This window comes from Arvicola amphibius, chromosome 1 (genome assembly GCF_903992535.2).
Source record: "Arvicola amphibius chromosome 1, mArvAmp1.2, whole genome shotgun sequence".
Classification (NCBI taxonomy): Eukaryota; Metazoa; Chordata; class Mammalia; order Rodentia; family Cricetidae; genus Arvicola; species Arvicola amphibius.
Window position 1 is genome coordinate 172,759,055 of NC_052047.1, and position 25,657 is coordinate 172,784,711.

General features: G+C 41.3%; 1 protein-coding gene across 2 annotated transcripts in view; it reads right to left on the bottom strand.

Moving 5' to 3' along the window:
- Prkg1 (protein kinase cGMP-dependent 1) overlaps positions 1 to 25,657 on the bottom strand; it is a 1,221,673-nt gene that overhangs the window by 1,124,689 nt on the left and 71,327 nt on the right. The window contains exon 1 of one of the 2 annotated variants that reach the window (XM_038325472.1): positions 15,679 to 16,293. The exons of the other annotated variant lie outside the window; for it this stretch is intronic. Within the exon in view, the coding sequence (XP_038181400.1) occupies positions 15,679 to 15,989 (311 nt within the window). The 5' untranslated portion in view covers positions 15,990 to 16,293. Of the gene's footprint in view, positions 1 to 15,678; positions 16,294 to 25,657 lie in introns of those variants that run through there. 2 annotated transcript variants of the gene reach the window in all.

The window sequence follows — 25,657 nt, forward strand, 5'->3', positions numbered from 1 at the left end:
CAAAAACCAGCTCTTCTCTAAAGAGATTTTTAATCAAAACTGACTTTTTCATGAAATCACCACCTCAGGCGTAACTGAAGAGCTGAACTGTATCCCTTCGCTTCAAGCTTGTTGGAGTTGTCTTACATTTCTCCTGCGCATGCTTGCTTGTTCCCCCTCAAAGCTCTCTTCTCTCCTTGCCTCTCTCATTTCACAAACAATTCCATGGATCACTTCTATATTCATCTCAGGGATTGGTAAATATCCTAAACGTGTTGACTCTCTTTCCCCTTCATACTCTCCACAATAGAATATGCAAAGGAACCAAAAGGGCAGTTGGAGAGGTAGCTTCCAGAAGGTATCCACATTGGGGCTGAAACCGTGGCTCAGTCGTTAAGAGTGTTGATCACTTCTGCAGTGGTCCCAGGTGCAAGTCTCAGCTCTCAGGTCAGGTGGCTCACAAACGCCTCTAAAAACAGGCTCCTGGGCATCCAAAGGCCTCCTCTGACTTCCTCAAGCATCTGTCCTCATATGCATACAGCCCACGCAGACGCGCACAGCAACATAATCAAAACTAACTCTTTCTCTTACTCATACACTGGTTTTGAAGAAGATAGAAGATAGAAAAAGTGGACACCTGTAGATGGTGTTAGTCACAGCGTCCGCTTACTACGGTACCTCAAGATTAATAGATCTTAATTTAGCGGCCCCAAACACAGACTCTGGGTTCTGGCAGCACCATGTAGTCAAACAAATGGCTTGACCTCTTTCTCTGGCCATAGTTTCCTTTTGTTGTCTCTAAAGGTGAAGTAGGGTGTGGCTGTGACTGTGAATCGAGTCATTGGCACATTAACTCAGCAGATATAGTCACAAACTAAAATCCCCAAACTCTGCATTATTCCAAAACCAAGCAGAAAATAGGCCAGCTAAATCTTCTAACCCTAATAGGATCTAGAGTTTAATGTAATTATAACTGCCTGGGGCCCAACTTTCATCCTTAACATTCTAAACTGCTTTGAATAAGTCATAGATTTGGGACATAGAGCCATTCGAATAAATTGGCATCTTTTTCAAAATAATGTTAATTTCTATGAAACTTACACAAAGGGAAAACTGATAAAGATGGGAAGCAGATCAGTGGTTGCCTGGGGATGAGGACGAAGATAGAGACTGTAAGCAAGCTCCAAGTAGCTCTGGGAGGTACTGGAGTGTTCTAACAATGGACTGTCATGGTAGGTGCATAGCCCTCTACATCCCTCTGGAGATTTTTTCACCATGCAAATATGCTGGGTGAATTTTATGGTATGTAAATTATATCTCAATAAAGCTGCAGGAAATAATCTATCTTTCTTGCATGACATGACACATTTCAAAATGAACTAGTATTTTTATTTTTATTCTAAAGCTTTCCATTATCAGCTCATCATCATGACTGTCAAGAATCCATCTGAGACCATTAATGTATTCGTCCATAGGGTAACAGGGTTGTTATCATTGCTTTTACCCACAATCACATTGTTTTTGAAAAGACATCTTGAGATGGAGAACCAAGGTCATTAATAGAAAACATTTATGAGCTAAGATTATGTTCTGCGCCTGAGAGCTTCTCCATCTGGACAGTAAATACTTGAGTTGGGAATAAATGGTTTTCAAATAGAAATCCATTATCAGTGAATAACTTCCAGGCAAATATTTCAGAAAATAGCGAAGTCATTTTGCTCTAAATGCTTTTGATGGATTGGAATCAAATCATTAAGGCAGGGGTCCTTCAAAACTTACTCCAGAGTAACACAGACAAAGTCTATATTTGCAATGGCCCAGGTGTTTAAACAAATATTAAATAACAAAATTATTATAATTTCTCTTGAATGCATAAAAATGAATGATCACTAATTATTCTTCATCTTCACAGAGAGCTTTTCTCTGGGCTAGTGTAACTTTTCATTATAATTGACAACTTAGTTTACATACATGTCACAGTTCAACCTTAGCCAATCCATCTTTGACTTCTCTGTATGCCTAGACATGGTTGATGAACAAGATGAGCAGCACAGGTTTGGAACTTCAAACTTGCCTGAATCCAAGCTTTCTTGCCTGCGGTTAGTCTTCAGCTGAAGCAGTCACCCATAGAATTCCCACTGTCATTCCATCTTCCTCTGAGTCACACCCAAAAAAAAGCCAATTGAACTGTCCAGAGCTCTGCTCCAACCCCACCCCCCCCCACTTACTAGACCAGTCTTTAAATCTCATGCCATGAAATTCAGTTTACAGATTTGCCTATTCCTTTTGGAAAAACTGTTAGCAAAATCCATAAATTGACAAGGGTAATAACACTACTTTACTCAAGAGCAACTGGTTATGAAATCCTCTGTGTTTGGCTGCTTTGTGTTAAGACAACATGTATAGTATCTCTTATCCTGGTACATATTATCATATTTATTCATAATGAGAAAAAGGAAGCTGAGATACACTCAGTATCTGATGGCGTAAATCACAAACAATCCCACACCAGTTTGGAATTATGATTAATAGAATGGTTATTTATTTAAAGGGGAAAAAACTTACAGATCACCGTCCCAGACAACAGCCCTCTGTGCAATCAGGAAGGGAGCCTAGTCGTTAGAAGCGGAGCCGGAAGCCAGAGAGCAAGCGGAGGGAAGTGGCCGCATTTTTAAAAAGAGAGACCACGCCCCAATGGGCTGGTATCTCAGCGGCTATTGGCTGAAGGAGCAGAAGGAGCTCCCGCAACAAGTATCAAAGATGGAGTTCGTGGTAAAAGAGCAGTTGAGTTAGAGAGTGTGTTCCTATCTACTACAGTTGCTGCGTTTTGAGCCTACCTGCTTATAATTTCCGTAATTGCGTTGATGAACCACAGGGTTCAAAGAATTCTCAAGGTAATGCATGCACATCTTAAGGATGTACATGGTGTGGAAGGGGCTCAGCAGAGCCTGGGCAACTGCTGGATTTCTAGCATAACCAGTTAAGAGTTACTGTGTCAGGGTGTTACATTGTCTCACCTTTGATTCTTAATGTCCTTGTCTGGGAGCTGAAGGTCGTCAGTCCTCTTCTACTCACTTAGATATTATGGGACATAAATTAAATAATATGCATATTAATTTTATAACCCATAAGTATAAGTTGATATTAAATATCATTCTATCACTCACAAAGTCTTTAGCTGCATGGCCACATTTGCCTTCCAAAAATATGACCTCAAGCATTCACAGAAGCCTAAGATCAAGTGAGATTTTAAAAACAGACTTTTGATAAAGTAAGACTGGGTATTTTATCCTGCAGAGCTAAGAGAAGATATGCAAACAAAATCAACCTTTAAAATCCCTATCTTATTTTGGTTAACACTGAAGCAAGCTCCTAATTAAAAAGTATTTCATCATTAGTTTGATGGTCCCTAGTATCTCATAATATTAAGATCTCTGAGAATCTTTGGATAGTCAAAATTAGCAAGCTATTATTCTAAGCTTGACAGGATTTTGTTAGTGAGAGTGTTAGCTGTGTCTGCAAAAGGGAATTAAGAATTTGAAAAGATTCTCCGGTAACTGCAATTAATTTCCTATTTGTATTTCTTAGAAATCAATTCCCTTGCTTCACTAGGTTAACCAGTTTGGGAGGTTTTATGTGGCAGAGCCTCAGACAGGCATTTAATAAGCCAGAGGACAATCATGCATCTTGGAAAGATAATTTACACTCACAGATGATTCCAACGAGTAGGGGCATCTCAAGACTGAAACCTCCGAGGTCTCAAAAAGAACTGAATTTTTTCAGAGATCAGGTGGATGGTACAAACACGGGCTAGCCACATGGAATGACAGGCACTGACTGAAATGGGCACTGGTGTTCCACAAAGTTTAGCCAAAGCACCCAAATTCAGACCTCTGTCAATCATTTTCCTGGTCAAAGCTAATATGCCTAGGAACTCTATGGTCCCCAGTGGCTTGGGGTTATAGTTTTCAAATTTCTATATTTACAAAGTTAAAGTATCTGAGGGCCAAAACCCCTAAAAACCTTCTCTTGTCCGTTATCCGACAAAGAATTTTCTGTGTGCCAGCCCCATTTTGAGCTCCAAGTACACAGCACACAGCAAAGGAGAAACAAGTCTTGTTTCAGGGGGATCTGTCATGTTGTGGGGCAGCCATGAGAGCCAAATGGGAACTGAAATATAAACCTCAAATTCTGATGGGCCGAGGAAGGAAAGGGCAATTCTGCAAAACCAAACAGTAAGAACTATAACAGGACTCCAGCTCCGCTGTTCAGGCCTAATCCATGTTGGAAAAGCCCCTAGAGATGGCAGTATTTTAAAGCACATTCTCGGAATGCCAATGTTTAGGTATCAAATGGTATCCAGGTGAAAAGAAGAAACCTCCAGGCAAGCACTTTCCTGCCTTTAGTTGCTTAATACAGTTTGAGAGATGACTGAACAAACAAGCACCTTGAAGTGTATCCACAGAAACATGTATTACCAACGTACAGAATCTGAAGGTTCTTGATAAACTTTTGGATAGCACTCAAATTAAAGATGCTAAATTCTTCTGGGAGGGGTAGGAATAAGGACATGAATCACTAGCAAATTGAGGGGCTTTAAAACAAGAATTTGACTTAACAGGGCCAGGCATAGGTTGATTTAAAAGGCAAGGAAAGGAGAGCCGACTTTGAACAAGAGTAGTTTTGAAAATTATGTTGTTTCTCTTCATAATGCTAAAACAACGGCTGAACTATGAATGGGACGGGGCAGAGAGAAAAGCTGTCATGGGTGATTTAAAAACTCACTAGCAAGAGTTCACCTAGATGTTATTTAATAACCTCTAAGTCCGCCTAGCTGAGAAAGCTACTCTTGGCACAACAAATAAATGTATGGTTGAGTCATTTTCCATCCATCATGCTGGCAGTAACCCTCGGCACACTGCTGTGGCACCTACTGTGGCAGACAGTTACATGGCACAGGACCAGGAGTCAGACCCAAAGGTAAGACAAGCGGCAGGAGGTACCACACAAAAAGGCTCACCTCCTCGGGCATGAGCAACGCTTTTGCTGTGCACTTTAGGATAAACCTGCCAACAACATGCTGGCTCAGCTTCACTCACTTCTCTACTCACCTCGCTTGGTTATTTGCTCAGAGTAGTTCAACCCTGGCCCTTCTAATGTCTTCATTTGTTGATGTATAGAATGTTCACCTGGGCTACTCTACACACTTACGGTTATAGTATAGATGGAATGTAACTTGCGCTGGAAAGAATTGACTATTCCTCAAATATTAGCATGTTCAAAATTCACGTGTTACAATTTCTCAAAAACATGTAAGTAAGTATCCGAAAGCCCATATTGAATGCTTTCAAGTGCCTAATCTTTCCCTCTTTTAATCTACTATCATTTTAAAAGGACGTGAACCATACTCTTTAGCACTTAATCATCAAAAAGAAAGTATATTTTGATGCTAGGTATTCTCCACCAAAGGCCAAAACCATGAGTAGTGAAACACCCTGGGGCCTAAGCAGTTTAATAAAGAGCAAAGCTGATGAATTCAGGAAGTCTGAGTTATCCAAAGTTGGGCCATTCATGACTAACTGGCTGTTTTACTCACATCCCTTTCCATGAAGACCATCTCAAAAGTTCTGCCATTTAGTCCAACACTATTTGCTGTTCGATGAGCTAGTGATCGCTTAATTTCTTTTATACTCAGTAAGAGAACAGAGGTCTCCTTGTTAAATTATGCTAAAAGACAGAGAATACAAAGTCAGACAAATTATGCTTTTTAATGTCATATTTTCCTTCTTTGAAGAGCAACAAAAAATTTTCAGTACTGTTTTTGAAGAAAAGAAAAATGACTACTTTTTGATCCAGGCTACAAATATTTTTAAAAGTCATAGCATGGTTTCTTTCACAACATCTCTAATGCTTTTAAGGTCCAGACCAAGAAACACAGCTCATCCACATCAGCGGGGCTCAACTGCATCTCTACAACGCCAGGAATTTTATGAATGACTCTGAGCAATGATACTCTGTGTCCTTCCATCTGCTCTGGGAGGAAAATCTCCTTCCACACTAGGAAGCTGAAAAGGTTCCATATTAGGTAGACTCCATTGCTGAAAATAAAGGCATAGCCCAGTGAATGGATCTGCCAGGCCCGAGCCTTCTTTTAATTATCCAAGTGTCTTTGAGCTTCCTTCTCGAAGCCTTGGTATCGTTAGACAGTTCCAAAATAAGAGAGTAGCAATTATCCACGATGAAGAACGTGATTCACACTGAGTCCCATGCTCGAGCTTGCATGTTTCCTTATTTTCTCTCCTCCCACTGGCACAATGAGTCGCCACTGCAGGCTTAGCAAATAGTACCTGTCGCTTTCCAACACTTAAAGGTCCCTGCTCCAGCGACACACGCCTCTAGTCCAGGCCATCTTTTCTTTCTTACTGTACTATACAAGTGTGCCCTTTGGTCACGAAGGCTTTGAGAAAGTGTACCCTAGGCAGACACAGTGTGTAGTTGTGCTTCCTGTCCACCTGCACCACAATACTATAATACTTCCAGCCACCTGCAGACACAATACTATATGACCAGCCTACCCTCTTCCCAATCTATAACAACAGCTCCCTAGGGACAAAATGAAGAATGCCCACTTCTCTTTCTTGTCTTAAGGGTCCTTTTTCTTTCCCTCTTAGTCCAGACTTAGTGGCACTGTCAAATAATTTATGGATAGAGCTGGACCATTAGGATGATGCATTGTGTATCCAGAAAATGTTTTCCCCTTACACGATTTCATGATCCCTTGCATTAGATCTGGTGAGATCTTGACATTGCTGTAGTACATCTGTTTCATAAACAACAATAGTATCTTTTTACTTAGCGGTGGCAAATTTGTCATCATTGACATTCAAATGCAATTAACCAAATGAAATGGAATGGCAGCAAACGCAATGGTTTAGTGTAGAAGAAGCATCGCGGCGTTGCTTCTACGGAGCAGGTATAGACTGGAAGGGAGAAAATGAAACTGAAGCCTGACACCAGAACCTCACATCTGTTTGAGAAACTTAACAGTCCCAGGGAAACGAGCACATAAACTACTTACTTATGCTTTGGCCGCACATAAGGAACTCTGCCTTTATGGATAAGCTAATCAGTTACATCTGTCTCCCAGCAAGCACGATGAGGCTTGGGTTGCATTTGTGATCTTTAGGCTGGCAGAGGTCACTGACAGTACTGTTTCTGAAGCAAATGGAAGTCGTGTAGGCCTGCACTGAATTGCCACTGCTATCTTCGCTCTGCTAACTGGACCCAGCTTTGTTAGCACAATCAAAAGGAACTCAGACACAGACACTTTCGTGGGTTCCCAGCACCAACCTGTGCTCCACATGCCTCTCCAAGTGCTAGCAGCAGTGAGTGACTAAATGCATGTTCCTGGGCACACATCTTTATTGCTGCTGGGCTGTATTACTTCCTTACTTCTGCCTCTGTTCCTTCCCATTTAGGCCTAATAACCAAATGCAGCACTCGTAATGAAAATGTTTACTTTTCTTATGGGTAACTTCCTTGTATTATTAATATCCCTAAAACTCTGCGGAGACTTGCCCTACCTATTCTGTTCTAACACACTGTCTGTCCACTGGGAACATTGTTATATTTGTGCAAAGGGGGAGAGAAACAAGCTCCTCCTCATTGACCCTGAATGTAAGGAGATGGTTTTTTTTTGTTTTGTTTTTTGTTTTTTTGTTTTTTGTTTTTTACCAAAAGACATCTGCAATTATATTAGCTATTTTCATTGCTTACATAAAACCCAATACTGGTTGATTCTCACCCGAGAAGACAACGACTGGATGGCTACAGTGAACAGACTCCTATTGGAGACCATTGCCAGCATGGTGAGTAGTTTCAACTGAGAACTGGAAACAAGAAAAATGTAGAGCTAGCCACAGGGCCAGCGGTGACACATGAGCACAGGGAACAGGGATTCTTGTATCCCCCAAGGTCCCTTGCTGCAGGGGTACCTGAGTCCTCTCATCTGCCTGCGGTGGCACACATCTGTTCTTCCAGACCAAACTGTCTGGAAAGGGGGCTGAGATGTTGATTTGCTTTCTCTGCTTTCGTTGAAACCTCCTTGGAAAGCAGTTCTCAGCCTGAGCTCGAGCTGTTTGCCTTAAAAGGATAAAATATCTGTAAGGGGGGAAAAAAAAGCTAGCTGGCTGCAGAGGCATCTCATACCAGAGAAATGCTACAAGCCCTGCCCTGCTCTTCCAAGAGGGGCTTGTCTTTGTTTCACCTTCATTAATTTCAAATCTCATAGTATCAGGTGGGACTCAGGGAAACAGTCTCTCCTGCCAGCAAGGCTCCTGCCCCCAGCAAGAGTGGAAAACAAACTTGGGGTGATGGCTGACCCTAATATGTATCCGATGACTGGCCAGGACTTGTGACTCGCTGGAAAGAGGAAACAGGCTTTACCAGTTGGATGGAGCTGTTGCTGCTTTTGTGTGGTCAGGACTGTAGTAGGCAAGCCCAGCATCCGAGAGAAGGGGGCAGTCCAGCTGTGATGGATAACACACAGCTGGAGCTGCCTCATCCCACTAGGAGCAGTGTCTCTGGCATAGAGTGGGAAGGAATCTGTAGCATAAGGAGCCAGGTGGCCTAGTGAAAAGATTCTCGAATTGGAATGAAGATGGGAGTCATCTCCGGACTAAAACATATAACTCCATCATAAGTCCAACCCCAGAGTGACTGAATCAATCTTGTTTGTGGTCCCCAGCAAAGATATGTTTAAAATCTCCCTCAGCAGTTTTCTAATGAGCAACTATGGCTGAGAAGAAATGGGCTATGGGGAACACTGCATACTTACTTGTGAGCATAAACAATATGACGTTACACGCTTACATTCTAACACACACACACACAAAATAAAACCCATCGCTGCTTTTGCAAGCTGGTAAAGATTTTAGCCCATAGAGGTATATAACTCTTCAGACTTCTCCTAGTCCTCTATTTGCTATCATACACACACAACCTGTCCTGTCATCTCCTCATCACAGTGGCTCCCAAGTTTTGTTTCCCATTGGGACTACCACAGGAATCATTTGAAAAACTCTATTTCTAATTCATTTATGGTAAAACTTAGGCGATGAGATTTTAAAGTTCCCCTGGTGATTCTAATATGCAGTCATGTTTAGGAAAAAGTCTTACCTAATTTCTTCAAGTTCTCTCAAGGTTTTTCTGTTTCCTCTTTGATTATGGGTGAATAGACACTTTCTCCAGAACAGTCTGTATGTTATTCTCTGGGTCTGCAGTTACCCAGTCCCTGTAGGCTTTGGGATAGTGTAAGATTCTAGTGGTTGCTGAGAAAGGATCCAGCATCTCACTCTCTGGTTCAGTTTCTTACTAAGTATGGTCTCTTGAGCATAAGACTTAACTTTCTAGGAGTCTAGGTGTTCTATTCTTCAGGCTGGGAAGTGGGAATAATCTAGAATATTCCTTACAGAGGTATTGAAATCCATGATGCAAGGAAGGGGAGGACAACTCACTGGATGAAGCACTTGCAGGGAGAACATAAGGACCTAAGTTTGAATCCCAGCATCCACTGAAAAGCCAGGTGCGGCAATGTGCCTGTAACTACAGTATAGGTGCAGAGACAAATGTTCAGCCCCAACGGTGATCCACAGGCTCACTGATAGTCTGTTTCAAATAATAATAATAATAATAATAATAATAATAATAATAATAATAATAAGAAGAAGAAGAAGAAGAAGAAGAAGAAGAAGAAACAATGAATAATAGCAATTTAGGAAGACACAACATCAATTCAATAATTGGTTTCTATTCATGCTTATGCTGTGAGCACCCTCACACAGTGTGCACATTCAACACACACACACATACACACAAGAAAAAAATACATGATGAAGTTAAGCAGAGGGAAGATAATCTGTCACAGAGTTAGTGTCCCATGAAAACTAGCAGGGTGGTGGTGGTGATGATGGTGACAATGATGACAATGATGATGGGCAGAATCACTCTTGACCTGCTCGTTCAGAACAGCTGCACGCTGACATACTGCCCCTTCTTCCATTCACCAAAACCTGCAGACAGACTACCAGTCCCTCCATGACATTAGATTAAGTGATGCTTCAAAGCGAAAATACAAAGCATTCAAAATGGGCATTGGTCTGAAGAGGAACACCTGTATGATTTTCTAACAATATCTCTAACAATATCTCAAGGAGGGCAAGGTTTCAGGTGTGGTCCTCATCAGTGTTTATCCGCAAAGGATCCTTATTGCAAACTCTGCTTGAGGACTGGGGCATATTTATATGTCCAGAAAGTATATTCACTACTTTCAAACTTCTGAAGAATACAGCACAGCTTCAACAATGCTTCCCGCCCCAAAATGTCCGCTCCCCACTCTACTCTCCTGCTTTTTTTTTTTAATGTGAACAACTATGACCATAAAATTTCACTCCCAAGCAAGACACTTCTAGGAGTGCACTACGCTTAGTCCCACCTTGTGCTAAATATGTGTGTCATTGTGTAGTGGCAGTTCTTGTGCTATTGTGGATATTTCTATGTCGGTTTGGGAAGGAGAGCGTTCCCCTGATCTTACCAACAAAACTGTACTTAGAGAGTTCAAGCAGGCTGCACAGATTTAATTTCCCCCAAAATAAAAATCTTTAAGAGATAGCAAGGAAGGCAGTCACTACAAAGGATGGTGGGAGGGTCTAGAAGTGGTGTCAGAAAGCTGTGTGTGAGGAAGTAGCGAGGGACTGTCACAGGAGGGGTGGCAAAGAACACTAGCTCAACAATTCAGATTAGGATTCAAAATGCCACAGATGTGATTGCATAATAGGCTGTTGAGCGTGCTGGTAAGTGCTGCTTTCAGCTTGGGAGCATGTGTCACATTGTCTGGTGTTCTTGGTGCCAGAAGGGTTCAAGTCAGAGGGCCTGGGATGCTAGCAGCAATTCCAGCTCCTTGGGATGGGCGGCCGCACCTATGGTAGAGATAGCAGAAAGAGCAGCAGCCTAGTGTTCAAATATGGTTGCTAGGATACCATGGAGACCCTCCATTGCTAGGCAGACAGGGAAAAAAATGTGCCCATATGCCTTATAACCTGCAAACAGCAACAATGGAAACATCGTGTGTGTCTTATTCTACCCTTTCCTAACAGAAATCCAAACCAACGCTAATGAGACATTAAATAGTGAGAAGTTGGAAATGCACCACAGTAGAGCAAGAGAAATGATCATTTGTATTCTCAGGCAGTCCCTAGAGCTACTCTATTTAAGGTTTGTCAGTATTTTCATTATGTGTCCCATTTTAGGGGCAGGCAACTTGACGGCACTTGCAAACACCCTAACAGGATATTTAGCAGCATGATCCCCTATAATATTATAAAGCCTGTACCCACTTCTGTTTTACTTCACACGCTGCAATGTCAAATTAATGTTCAAGCTTAAATCGGACACTACTATAATAACCTTAGGTCAGAATGTAATACCCCACGGAAGAAGGGAAGATGAGTTTCCATAACTAACAGGACTGCATTCTCACCTCTAGCACTCTGCCCAGGTATGTGAGGAAGCTGCAGAACTGGCCTCAGGTCGATGACTTCGGAAAAGTGTTTGGTTTCTTTAAGACTGGGCCTTGGTTTTTTTAAGGGGCTTCATCATCTGCTTTTTGGTTAGGTTGAATATTCTTACCTAGTTAGTATGTGGGAGGTTAGACTCACACTCTGGTGTTCAGAACTTTACCACTACCTAGGCCTGGTGAAACACACACACACAGAGACACACACACACGATTCTCGATTATTCTGAAAACAAGCCTAAGTTCCTCTTCCTCCACTTTATAAAATCATAGAAACTGAGTTTTAGTTCCCTCCACAACCCTCCGGGAAAGCCTCCGACTACCACATTTCTCCAGATGTATCCCCTCTCTGCTGATGGCTTGAGCTGTCACTCACACATCCCTACCCCTCTCCCTTCACACTATGAAGTGTTCAAATCATGGCAGTCTTACAAGGACTACAATACAAAAACATATATTTCTGGGGAGTTTCTGATACCATGCAGTTCAGTAGGAGTCAGAGAATCCACCAACTGTTTTAGGAACTTCTCTGAGTTTCTCCTTTCCCAAGTCTGTAAAATATTTACTCGGATAATATTGTGGGGTCCCTTGCTAACTCCACAATGGCAAGGCTTATATGTGCCTTACAAGATTTTCCACATGGAAGGTATCACATACAAGTATTGAACTGACTTGTAAAGCATATTAGAAATTGGATACCTTCACAGAAATGTATGTCAATATTAGGCTATGTATAATCACACTAGAATTCCGCCATGTCCATGACTTCCTTCGGAATTAAACACATAGCATTTGGGGAGATACTCTTTCTCTTGGAATACAATATCAAGATTTGGAAGATCACATAGGATCTTTTAAATTTTAATCCCTACCTAAAAATAGGAAGATACATTTCTCTTTCATCTCCAATTCTTCCAAAGTATTTCACAAATCACAAAGTGAAATAGAACAGAAGATGTCATCATTCTCTGAAGTGAAGCCACCTCAGGGGTGAACGCAACAGCTTTACAAAAACACACAGACATTAACAAGTTTTGAGAGGAACTCAAGTTGAGGTTGTCCAGCTGAAATGACATGGAAGGCTGTGACAGCAAAGCAGAAAAGACCTGAGACCAGCGAGTGCGTCTTTAGGAATGAAATGTCATGAAACAAAATTATTTTAGAAGTTCATGTGGCCCATCAGGTAGCCTGGTCTCACAGGCTGGATGACTGGGTTTGTTTGCTTGTTTCATTGTTCAGGAGCTTTTGCTCAATGTATTTTGGTTTTACATTCTTAAAGAGTTGATTGGCAGCAGTATAATACAGACTCCAGTTTTCTACATCAGTCCTTCCCACATTCATAAATAACCTAAGAAGGGTTTAAAGGTTACATCTATACAGATTGTGAAAGACCAACACCCCACCCCCACTTCCTCCACCTCACAGGTACAGCAGAAGTGTCCTCCCCTGTTGAGGTAGAATCCGACAGAGGCTTTCTTCCAACTCTCACCTTAGAGAAAATCCAAACGAAAAACTGTTTTAAGTTGATAAAAGTTATGGGGCTACTTGAAATCTCGTACTGCTTTTTATCCTCAAATGATCAATAGTTACTAAGGAAAAAAAAGAAGTTTTAAAAAATATTGCAAGTCTCAAAAGGCAGCCTCAGCAAGGGAACATCAGAAGACATTTTCCAGCCATCAGATAATTGAAGGGAGCACCAGTCGGCCATTCACTACCTCTACTGGAAAGGTACCCAAAAACTAAGAGGAATGTGCAGCTGAACTCGACTCCAGTCTACCTACATAGTTTCACTTCAGCCTTAATTTAATCTGTAGGAACTTGATCAAATTTAAGTTCCACTAAAGATTAAAGATATAAACACTTGTTGCCAGGAAGTCAGAATAATGAAAGGCTTCAAACAAAACACACTGAAATGCAAAGAAAATGTTTTCAAGTGACACGTCTTCATAGTTCTATGTGGAACTACCTTGCACAGCCCCTCAAATGGCACAGGAGAATAACTATTTTGCATATAATATATTTCTTTTCCCCTAAGAAAGGTACACTACCACTCAAGGCAATTTTATTCTGGTTTCCTTTATGTAAGTGTGAAAAAATGAACAGATGTTTTTCCAAAATTATTTAAACTTGGAAGACATTTTATCATTTTCTCCAATATAATCTTTCAGAATTACAAAACTCACATGGCAATACCACCTTAACAATGGATTCCTTAAAGTTATCAAATAAGGACCAGAGTGCAAAGCAGGTTCAACGGATGCAATGTTTGTCCTACAGGGATACTACAAAGGATGTGCTTTCTTCATGTTATTTTCCACTGTAGACTTTTACAGAAATCACCAGCGTCCTGTGTCAAACACCAAGAGTCAAGAGTCGTCTAAATGCCCCACATTCTACAGTTCGTTCCTGCTGCCTGGACTTCTTTAGATGTTCTCAAATAAAATGCTTAACTGGAGTCATCAGCTGGTTTGGTCATACTGCATCTAAAAGCCTATTAAAATGATCTTTTTCTAAGAGCAGAGTTTGTTCCGGGTTACTCCAAAGTTCTGCAGATACTAAAATGACATTCTATACACTGTTTAAAGACACAAAGAGCCGTCTCGGAGTTATATTTTCATTATGCAAAAACTTGGCCCAGGAGAGATGGCCATGTACCTTGTTAGCTGAAACAGGCGAACATGCCAGCGACTGCAAATTAATTTACCAAAGAAAGCTCCAGTGATTCAGATCAGTCAGTTTTCTAAGGCAAATTGAAATCCTCTGATCTATTATGGTAACTTGGTAAGGTTGGAATCTCAGAAATATATATCTCCATCAACTCTCCCCTACCCCACACAATTCAAACTCCTTCAACTAAGTCCGCAAGTGATTCAAGGGAGCCAACATGTATAGACTGGGCTAGGAAGTTTTCAAAAAGTGTACGTAGTATATACTCATGACCCCTCCCATCGGAGAAATATAACTGAAGATAACCAAGCATTCACTTTCTCTTCTTATGAATTCCCTGTGTTTATGAAGTACAGGCTTCCCAGGGACCTTCTGTTATTATGTAACACGTGTCGTCCAGCCGTGTTATGTAGTTAAGAGCAGGACAACAGAATCCTCTGCTCTACCACTTATGTCATTTCTATTAATTAAAATGCCATTCAGATGGTGTTCTGGTTCTGTTGCTGTCCTGTCCCTGCTGCTCCCTCTCCATATGGACTCTGGGGCTGAGTGTTGTGTAACAAGTTTCATTCAGCGTTCCCATCCAAGTTATGAATCCTCCTGACATCAGAACTACACTGCTCCCTAAAATGCTAGAGCAGCAGCAGGGTGGCTTCAGACCTGAGCGTGAGGCACAGCATGGTCCACCCGGGAAGAAACGTGTGCTTGACCACACTGTCCCTGAGAATACACGAACCCTCTAGGGAAACGTTCACTAGTAATCACGTGAGAATTCTTTTAGAAAAACAAGTAATATTCTCTCTCGGATATTATGAAAACATTTTTTTAAAAAGAATCAACAGACTAAGCTTCCATTTATGGATTGTAAATGCCATCCAACTCAGGAAATTAAAAAAAATCTTCTGTTTTATATGGATATTGACTTATTCTTTTACACTTCGGTGGTGACAGAGCCTCAGATTTGAATGGTACCAGCGTCAAGTGCCGGCGGCATGAAGAAAAATCCAGGAGAGCCACGAGAGCGTGGAAAGTCAGGGAAATATCAACGCATTTCATTTCAGTCTGATGAGCCTGCAGTTAGGATTTTCCGGCTGGCCAGGTTGGCTGGGGCTTTGGGGGAGATGGGGTTCTGATTCCTCCATTCAACTCACACACACGGTCAGACACACACCTGGGGCGCATCCAAACTCTATGTACAGTAGGTGGCATATATCAACGTATATGTATATTTTAAAAATACCTTGGCATCTGACAAAGACACGAAGGCAACGGATGTGCAGGGAGAGTCTGGCCCTGAGAAACGTGCACAGCCCCTCAAGAAGTGCGGTGAAAATGAGACATTTCTGAGGATGAGGACAGACATGGCAAGCGGGAGGGGCAGGGGCCGACAGACAATACAGAGACCCGCAGCTCCCCACCGCCAGGGCGCCACATGGACCCGGGCGCGTAACCCCGCTTACTGTGGGCTCTTGGGGTAGAAGGGCAGGGTCACGTGGCTGAGATCCTGGATGTCGAAGGCGGTGGGCTCCGCGGAGATCGCCTGGCGCTTGGTGCGCGGTTCACCCTGCAAGGTGCTGGCGCTCTGCTTCTGCGCCTGCTGGGTGGCGGGCCGGATCACCGAGCGGTACTTGTCCAGTTCGTTCTGCAGCTTCTGGATCAGTTCGTCCTTCTGATCCAACTCCAGCTCCAGCTCATCGATGAGAGCATCCCGCTGCCTCAGCTCCTCGATCTTCTCCTGGAGCGCGTACTGTAAATCCCGCAGGGTGCCCATGCTCCTCCGGGCTGCCGGGGGCTCCTTCCTGCCGCTGCTCCGCGTCTTGAGGCTTCCTCCCCTCTCGGATCAACTTTCCCTAAAGTCGCCGCTGCCTCGCGAGTGCAAAAGCTTCCTTCGACTTGAGACCAAAGCCAAACCTGGCTTCTGAGCATGCCCAGTCCGCCGCTCCAGCCACCGAGAGTTTCAGTGTGCAGATTCCACTTCTCCGGGTTTAGGGATGAGCAAAACAGGTCCAGCCCAGGATGAACCTGAAAGGCAGTGGGCGCCGCGGTGCCCGGGGGAGCAGAACCTGGAGGCGCGGTGATCAACGGGCAGGAGGAGGGGGACTGGGCTCGGAGGAGGCGGTTGTTCGGCTAGGGTCACCAGCGCCGGGTGCCAAAGGAAGCCAGCGATGTGTGTGGGGAGCCTGATAAAGCTCGGGGGCGCTGGGGCTGTGCGGGCGGAGCAAGGCTGGAGCGCTACTTTGGAGGTGGAGAGGTGGGAGGGAGAGGACCCGGAGCAAACTGGAGAGGCGTCAGCCGGCTCCGGCTCCAGAATGTGGGGCTAGGTTCCTGTCGACCAAGGAAGGCAGAGCAGACTGTGCATGCTAACAGCTCTGACTTGAGGGATTGTGACCGCAGCCTCCCAGAGGAAAGCGGTGTGGCTGAGCTCTGCCATCCCCCACGCCACCTTTCCCACCGGGAGCGCCTCACACAGGTGTCTAACGCTTGTAAAGAAACTTGCCTCTCCGAAGGTGAAGCTATGGTTCCTGGGAGAGATTCCCCGGGCATCTAGGTGCCTTTAGAGAAGGTTAGGGGTGGGGTATGTGACGGCCCCCACCCAAGCTTTCCACTCTCGTAGTCCCCCCTTTCCTGCACGGGCCAAACTCAGAACAATGAATTCTTCTAGGGACAAAGGCCAAACCCCAAAGGAATTTGGGCCAGAGAAGGCCTCTCAGCAGCTCCTGGGTCCCTCCCATTTGTGCTAGCATCAGTTAGGAATGGTTCACTAGAGAACTGGCTTCTTCCATTTGCTGGATTTGGTGAAGTGGGTAGGGGCTTAGAACCACAACAGAGTTCCGAAACATTCTTACTGAAAAGGAACCATACCTTTCAAATGCTACTTCCGTGACAGCCTAGCAGTGAATGGGGAACCTTTGCCAACTTTGGAGAAGAGCGAAGGGAAAACTACAGGAGCTGTAATTGCGCTGTTCCACCCACTACACACACACACACACACACACACACACACACACACACACACACTCTGCCCAACCACTTTGGCAGCAGGGACCTCACAGTGTGGGCTAAAAGGCTGGCAAGGAGGTGGCATTCTTTCGGTCTAAGAGTTGGACTCTCATCTTGGGAACACTTATTTAGAACGCCCAAAATATTTACCTAGTGCTTACATAAGTGTCTAATAGTTAACTAAACCTTCATCAGTTCTTTCAAATTTACATTTTTTTTAATTGGGAGCTTTAATTTACTGTTTTTCAACAGGCTGTATTACAATTCTCAGGGTTCTATCTGTCCAACGTTTATCACATGAACAAAAAAGATGGCGAATACTAAAACTAAGTTGCAGTGCACAACTACTGCCTGGAATCTCAGATTAGCCAAGAGCACAAAGACACAAATATATCTATATTTTTTAAAATGTTGCTCACTTATTCCCTTAAACACACAACGTTCTGTATCTGAGCATTAAAAAGCACAAAAAAGAAAACCTAGCCATTGTCATATTAACAATCTCTTCCTTCTTTCTTCTTTCCTCCTCCCCCCCTCCCCAATCTCAAGTATGCTCCTTGGTAATTAGTAATCGGAGTGCAATGAAAAGGGTTTGCAACCCTACACATTTTCCACAAAGACTCTGATCTACTCCTCTCTACAGATGACGTTATGTTCATTCTTTCCAACAGGAAACTCTGAAGTACATTCGCTTCAGAATGCGATATAAACAGTGCACGGGTCGTGAAATATTTCCAAAAGATAGCAGTAAATAAGAGTTCTGAATTACTGCTGTTTTCCTTAAAAGTCAACTGAGCGGAAGTGCCGTGACTCTGTGACTGATGGTATCCTTGAGCAGCCTTCTCGTCTGGGACAGTTTCCTCTTCCCAGGCAAAGGTCCAGAATTTTAGTTAACCTGTGGGAACTCTCTACTTCCCTGGGAAAATAGCTTGTGCTGTTTTTTTTATAGATTTATTTTGGAGTCTATAAAGCCAGGACTTTACATTTGAAAATGTATCACAAGCAATGGATAAGAAATTTTGTTCTCAGTCTCTCTTGAGGCTTAAACGAGGTTACTTAATGTCTCTCCGCAAAAGATAGGAAACATACTACCTTACTTGTAAAAAACCTCATCTACAAGGAAAAGAAGGGAAGAAAAAAGTAATAAAATTGTCCCCTACCCCACAAAAAGTATGTTTAAAACACCACTTAAGCCGTAAGTTTTTGGGATTTTTATCAAAGTGAGATTGTTCAGTACTAAACTGAATACTTTTCTTAAGAGAGAGAACTACCCACAAACTATAGCCTGGATGCCTGTCATCATCTCATTTGAAATAAAATTCTCAAAATTCAAAAAGTGTTTCATGATGGGTCTGACTTTAAGAATCAGGGATCTGCCGCAAGAAATGTAGGGAAAGTGGGCGGTTGAAAGAGCTAACATACAAATGTACACACGTTGAAAGACGCTCGAGCTGACATACAAATGTACACATGTTGAAAGACGCTCGAGCTGACATACAAATGTACACACGTTGAAAGACGCTCGGGGCACAGACTGCATTGTCATATTGACATTTATTACAGAGAATATTGCCTTTCTCCAAAACCTTTATAACTTTGTGTGAAACTTAGATTTCTGGGTTTTTCTTTAATTAACAAAATCATGATAAATACTATATATTGATTTTTTGGAGGGGCTGCACATCCCATGGTATACACGTGACAGTCAAGTGACAGAGAACTCACAGGTGCCAATTCTCCCCTTCCACCACATGAGTCCTGTGAATCTGAACTCAATTCCTCAGGCTTACTATGTGCCTTTACCCACTAAATCACCTTGCTGGCCTCCAAACAGATGTTTTAAATAATTTTTTCAAGCATGTTTTTGACTGATTGTTTAGCTTGTAAGAGACAAGGCTTATTTTTCTTGACCAATGCTGAAAATAAATTTTATTTGAAAAACCAAGGTCATAAAATTATTTTCCATATGCAAATTATTTTTACTCTGCATTCATGGTAAACTTTTAAAAATGTATTTTTAAAATAATGGTTTTGTGTGTGTGTGTGCCTGTCAGTAGGCACACATGAATGCAGGCGTTCTCAGTGGTCAGAAGAAGTTGCCTAATCTCCTGAAGTTGGAGTTACAGGTGGTTGTGAGCTGCCCTATATAGGTGTCTCTTTTGGCTTATTGCTTTTATAAAAACAACTAACATTGGTTTCCTATTAATTACACCTACTATTTTATTCACTCCTAGAATTAAATTAGTCTTATGATTGTACTTGGAGAGGGATATTTGATTATAAAGAATCTACATTTAGGGGCTAGGGAGATGACCCAGAGGTTAAGTTCAGTGGCTGCTCCTCCAGGGGACATGGGTTCAATTTTCAGCACCCACAAGGTAGCTCGAGATGATCTGAGGCCCTTTTCTATTCTCCATGGGCACCAGGCACATACACAGTACACACACACACACACACACACACACACACACACACACACACACATAAATAAAATGGTAAAAAATAAAATGAAATTAAAATTGAAATATAATTTTAAGTGTATATTTAAATAGCTATAAGCAACAAGTCTAATGGTTGTATCATTTTAAAATCATGTTACTTCACAGGGTAAGTTCTGCATGGAAAAAGAAAGAAAAAACATTAATGATAAAAACTTCCTCCGGTGACTTGGAAAGCCATAGTGCACCGTGCTGAAATTGTTAATGCGCTTAGCACTTAATACTGAATTAGTGTCATGCCTGATATTCTGATATTAGCTGAAATGTATCCTCAGTCGATGGCAAAAATGGTGGTAAGTTATTGTTGGACCTTAGGCGAGAGCCGTTTTTATTAAACTCTAGGCACTAACAGAATGAATGTTCTTTATGTACTCATTAGAAAGCTGCACATTTCTAATGCCAGAAGGAGAAGATTTTAAGAAGTGAAAGACAGTATTCTTCACAAATGTAAAATTTTAACATGCATAAAACATAATTCAAACTACTTTATTCAGTCAGGTACATACTTGTAATCCCAGCACATGGCAGATGGGCACAAGAATCTTTTGTTCAGAACTAACCTGGGCTACATAATGAAATGATCTCCAAAAAAGGGGCTTCATACCTTTTAGAATTTTTTCAAATTTCTTTTTGTTTCTGTGCGTGAGTGTTTTGCCTGCATGTATTTATGAGTACCACCTGCATGCACAGTGCCCACAGAGGTCTGAAAAGGGCATCAGATCCTTTGGAACTGAGACTATGGTGGTTGTGAACCACAGGGTAGGAACTGAGAACCAGCCCGAATCATCTGCAAGGGCAGCAAGTGCCCACAACCTCCGAGTCGTCTTCCCATCGACTATTTGCAACATTCAACTGTCTCCCATTCACAACGAATTACACTTCCTCCATTCCACTTCAGCGGTTCTGGCATACGAAATCTACATAGTTTCCTAATTTAAGGCACCTAGATTTTCCACAAAATATTCTAAAATATTTGCTGTTAGTCCCTAGTGGGCAGTGCCCACGCGTGGTGCCACGAGGGCCCTGTTATCTTACCGGGAAGTCCGAACTTTAAATTCATCAGCTATCCCCAAGGGATGCAGTTCTTTGTAAGTATTAGTGAGCTTTGTCTGTTTTGTTCTTTAAAAAAGACTTTTAACTGTCCAGTTTAGAAGCTGTTAGAAATATGTTTAAAATATTATAATTTTGATAACGCTGAGATTTATTGTCTCAAAAATTAACGTGCCAGGAATTCGAAAAACAAAGGGAAACAGTTTTTCACAGTATGATATATCTCTAGATTATGTCATGAAGATGAATAAACTTGCCTTGTGCTTTTAAATCTTGAGAAAGTGAGTTTGATATCATATGACTGGGGAGAGCGTAACTTTGGGGTCCACACTTTTCCTTTGGTCACTGTCTTTGTGTTAAATAGTCCTTGACAGCTGGTAGGAACTGGCTATCCTTCCCCTACATGCTTTGTCAGCCTAAATTTAAAGTAAAGAAAATCTACTCTTTACTAGTGAACCCATTGCCGTTATTAAGGTGAGAAAATACCAAAGATGGACAATAGAAAATAAAACAGGCTAGTGAATTAGTATTTGATCAGTAAGTAAAACAACTGCATTAAGCTGAGAGGATTTTCTGTAACTGTGAAAAAGCGAATACTTAGGAAGAAAGTCCAAGCTATTTTCACTCTCATGAACTTAACAGATAGGCAGGTGTCCCTTCACTTCAGATTAAGGAAACGTTGATACTGTACAATCATCTTAGATGCATGTTCACAAACTCATCTTTCTATTGAGAAGTAAATGACACACTAAGCTGCTAAAACAAAAGGACATCATTTATTTTAGAGCCAAGATAGATACCTGATGCTTATAAGAGCATCACTCTTGGAACAGGGTGGAAGCCCTGGGCTGAATCTCATGAAATGTGTAAATTTGCAACGTATCTTAGCCAACTATAAAATTACCAATTACCTTCCTTAACAACAGATTTAGGAAAATATTCAATAATTCCTTTCTGGGTCTAGTTGGTATCTTGAAGACTTTATTTGGCAAAGTACAGACATTTAATCTGGTACATGAAGAATGCTTTAAATATTAGTGTCTCCAGTGTGCAAGACAAATGTGTAAACATCTACTAAAGTCAGTGTTAGAAATGGCTCAGTCATGAAGCATGGACATCTGGGTTTGGATCCCCAGCATCTCTAGCCAATGCCATGGAAACGTGGGCAGGCCTGTCATCCCTGCACTGGGGAGGTGGGGACAGGAGGATCCCTGGGGCTTGATAGCCAATTGATCTTGCACAATCTTTATCCTATCTATGAGTTTAATTTTTGAGACACAGTGTCTTACAAAAATAAGGTGGAGGTCAAAAGAGACCAACAGTCCTTGTTGAATTCTAGCCTCCACATCCAAGCGCATCCACCCACACATTGCCATGAACATAGACACATGTGTATACACACAGGCACATGTGTACACACAGAGACACCTGTGTATACTTCCTCTCAAACATAAAGAATACCCCAAACAGCAATATGCATTGCCCAACTTCAGCGTACCAAAAGAATAAAGATAAAATCAAGACTTTTACACTCTTGTGTTTTCACAATACGTTCAGTGTCTGTCTTGAATCATTTCATTATGCAAGTAGGTTTTTCCCCAAAGATCAGACTTATGGAGCTAATGTGGAAAATACATCCAAGTTTTCCATTGAAGATAATGCAGTCAGTCAGACCCAGTCTTCCTTCGAACTGTATGGATGCTGATTAACCACCTGTTTCAAGTGGAAACAATGACAGGGGAAGCTTCAAAACACTTTTCTCCCGGAATAATAAAAGTAATGCTTCTTGCTAGAAAAATAGAGAACTTTGAGAAATGTGCCGGTTTTCAACTTTTCACTGGTAAGAAACTGCCTCAAAGAAGATCCTCAAAAAAGGCGGGCCGATGCCCAATGTAACAGGATGCTGTGTTCACTCTCTGGTTTAATTTACTGAATTATAAGTTCACACACAGGCAGCACACCATACACACACACGGACAGTCACAGAACCAGGAGATTGAAGCAGGAGGACCAGAGTTCAGTGCCAGTCTCTTCTTGGCTAAACACATTCTCAAATTTAAAACGAAAATGGTATCAGCATCTGCTGTGATTGAACACCCCACCACTCCCCCAGCATCTTTAGAAAAGGGGGGTCTTCAATCTTTATTAATGATGTTTATCATGGATTTTAATCTAGAATGAGCATCAAGATTGTTAAATATTCCATCCTAGTTTGTATTCTGGAGGAAACCAAAGTCAAGTCTGGAATTCATTCCCCCATTCTCAGCACAGTGAGTTTTAAGTTTTGCTTTTTAAAGAAAGCAGTGAATTGTTTTTAATTACACACTTATTCCCATTTCTTGCTAATAACATTAGTGATGATCTTGGTGAAACTCAAAATAATTAATACCTTAAATATTATTTGAGCTAGGCTGACATGGAACCCACCATGCTGACAAGACTTCTCTCTTGATCCTCTTGTCTCCACATTCCCAGTGCCAAGATTACAAGCATGGGTCACTGCATCAGGCTTGAATGTGATATTTTTTTCAACTAAATGATCTGTGATACATTCATCAAAGATGTTCTTACTTAAATTTTTTTACAAAACTATTTAACTTATTTTATGCATTTCTGTATATTATTTTATCACATTTACACGTAAAGTGTCTCTTTTATCTTTATTATTGATTTTGGTACCCCTAAATTATCATTAGTACTATATGGGTAACTAATAAGCATCGTTTGGTGCTATATAAAAGCAAATTATACTCTTCCATCATATTTATTTATTAATGTTTAGGCTTACCATACAAAGTAATGGGCTTAATGATAATAATTTTATAAATATGTAATTCATTATATTTTGTTTTCACCCATTCCCTGCACTTACTACCGTCCTCCATGCTGACTGTCCCTCTGTGTCTTGTTCTGTCCTTTCTGCTGTAGCCCAGCTTTCTGATTTCTTGTCTCATGTATTCCATTACTCTATTTCTACCACCTTCCGTAATATCTCTTCCTCCCCTCCATGTGTGATCTGCTTGCTAGATTCTCTCTCTCTCTCTCTCTCTCTCTCTCTCTCTCTCTCTCTCTCTCTCTCTCTCTCTCACACACACACACACACACACACACACACACACATAGACACATAAAAACATGTGTGAGCACATTTGAAATATATGTATGCATACACATACACACACATGTAGTATTTGTCTTTCTTAGTCTGACTTATTTTATTTTACATGATTTACAGTTCTTCCATCCATTTTTCTGAAAATGTCATGATTTAAGTTTTTTTGGCTACATGAAATTCAATTGTGTTTATGTACTGCATTTGCTTACTCATTCTGTTAGTGTAACACCACCCTTATTTTTCCTAACCTGTTAATGGGTGTCTAAGCTGGATATTTTGAAAAGTACAGCTTTACGCATGGGTGCTCGAGTATCTCTCTGCTGTGATATCTTAGAATATTTTGGGTATATGCTGAGTTGTGGTATAGCTGGACCACGTGCTAGATCTATTTTGAGTTTTTGAGAGGCCTCCAGTTATTTCCACAGTGGCTGCACACGTTTCCACTCCCACCAACAGTGAGTAGGTAGCACACTTTCTCCATATGCCAGTATTTCTTGTTATTTGCTTAGTTTTATGTTAGCCAGTCTGACTGACATAAGAAAGAATCTTCACGCAGTTTTGATTTGCATTTCTCTAATAACTGAGAACTTTGAGCAGTATTCAAGTACTGTCTGGACATATAGATTTCTTCTTTTGTGACTGTCTGTGTGCTCACAAGCTCATTTATTGACTGGATAAGTGTTTGGGTGTAGCAATTTTTGCAGTTCTTTATATATCCTAGATATTTATCTGTACAATGTGTAACTGGCAGTGATTTTTTTTTTGCTATTCTGTGGGTGGTGTCTTTACTCTGTGATGGTTTCTGTGGCTTTACAAAAGCTTTTAAACTTCATACAACTCCATTTGTCCAGTCTGGGGATCATTCACAGTTGAAGCAGTATTTGTAAAGCGTTGCTGATCTTTTACTTGGCCTTTCTTGCATTACTATACACAGAGGTTTGGTTTGGTTCAAATAAAAGTCCTCTCTTACATCTCTTAGTAAATAAAAGTTGTTGAGGACAATTTAGACCGCTTCAGTCTGCTATGGAAAATAAAATAGAGGTGTTTTTGGAATGTCTTTGGAATGTCTACTTAGCAAGCTAAATTATAGGGAGCCTTTTGTGCTACTACATGACTCTATGGGATGACAAAAGATGCAGTATCTGTCTGTGCCTGTGTCCCAGAGTGCGCCCGACAGACCCACCCAGCACACTGCAGAAAGAATATAAAATAAAATAAAACATAAAGCCTCTCCTGACTATTCTGTATTCTAGCATTCTGGTAAAAACTGATGGACAACAGAGGCAGATGCACACAAATTATTCACACTTCACCCTTCTGTGCAAAGATTTTTACAGGGAGTTGCCATCCCAAAAATTTTTTATTCCTCTTTAGACACAGCTCAACCTTTGCCCATTACAAAGCCTTTAAAGTCATTGAAATATAACAAAACCATTATAACAAGAAAAATCGTTTGTTTCAAATGTCCAGGCACAGAGAACTCCTAGAATTCACATGTTATGACTTGTTTGAGTTCCTGCAATCACATGACTAGTAGTGTCATTAATATTTTTAAAGATTTTTTTTAAAATATATAAAAATGATGTTCAAAATGAAACACAAAAAAGAACACGGCAAATGAATATTTCAGATCTCATGTGAAGCTTCACAGTTTGCATTCCTATGTCGACTGTGTAAAAGTTCTTTGAATTGTTTAAACTTTGGGTCTCATTAATTTGGGCATGTGATGTTTTTACTTATACGTAAGTTTTCCTAAAATAAAACTTGTAAAATTAA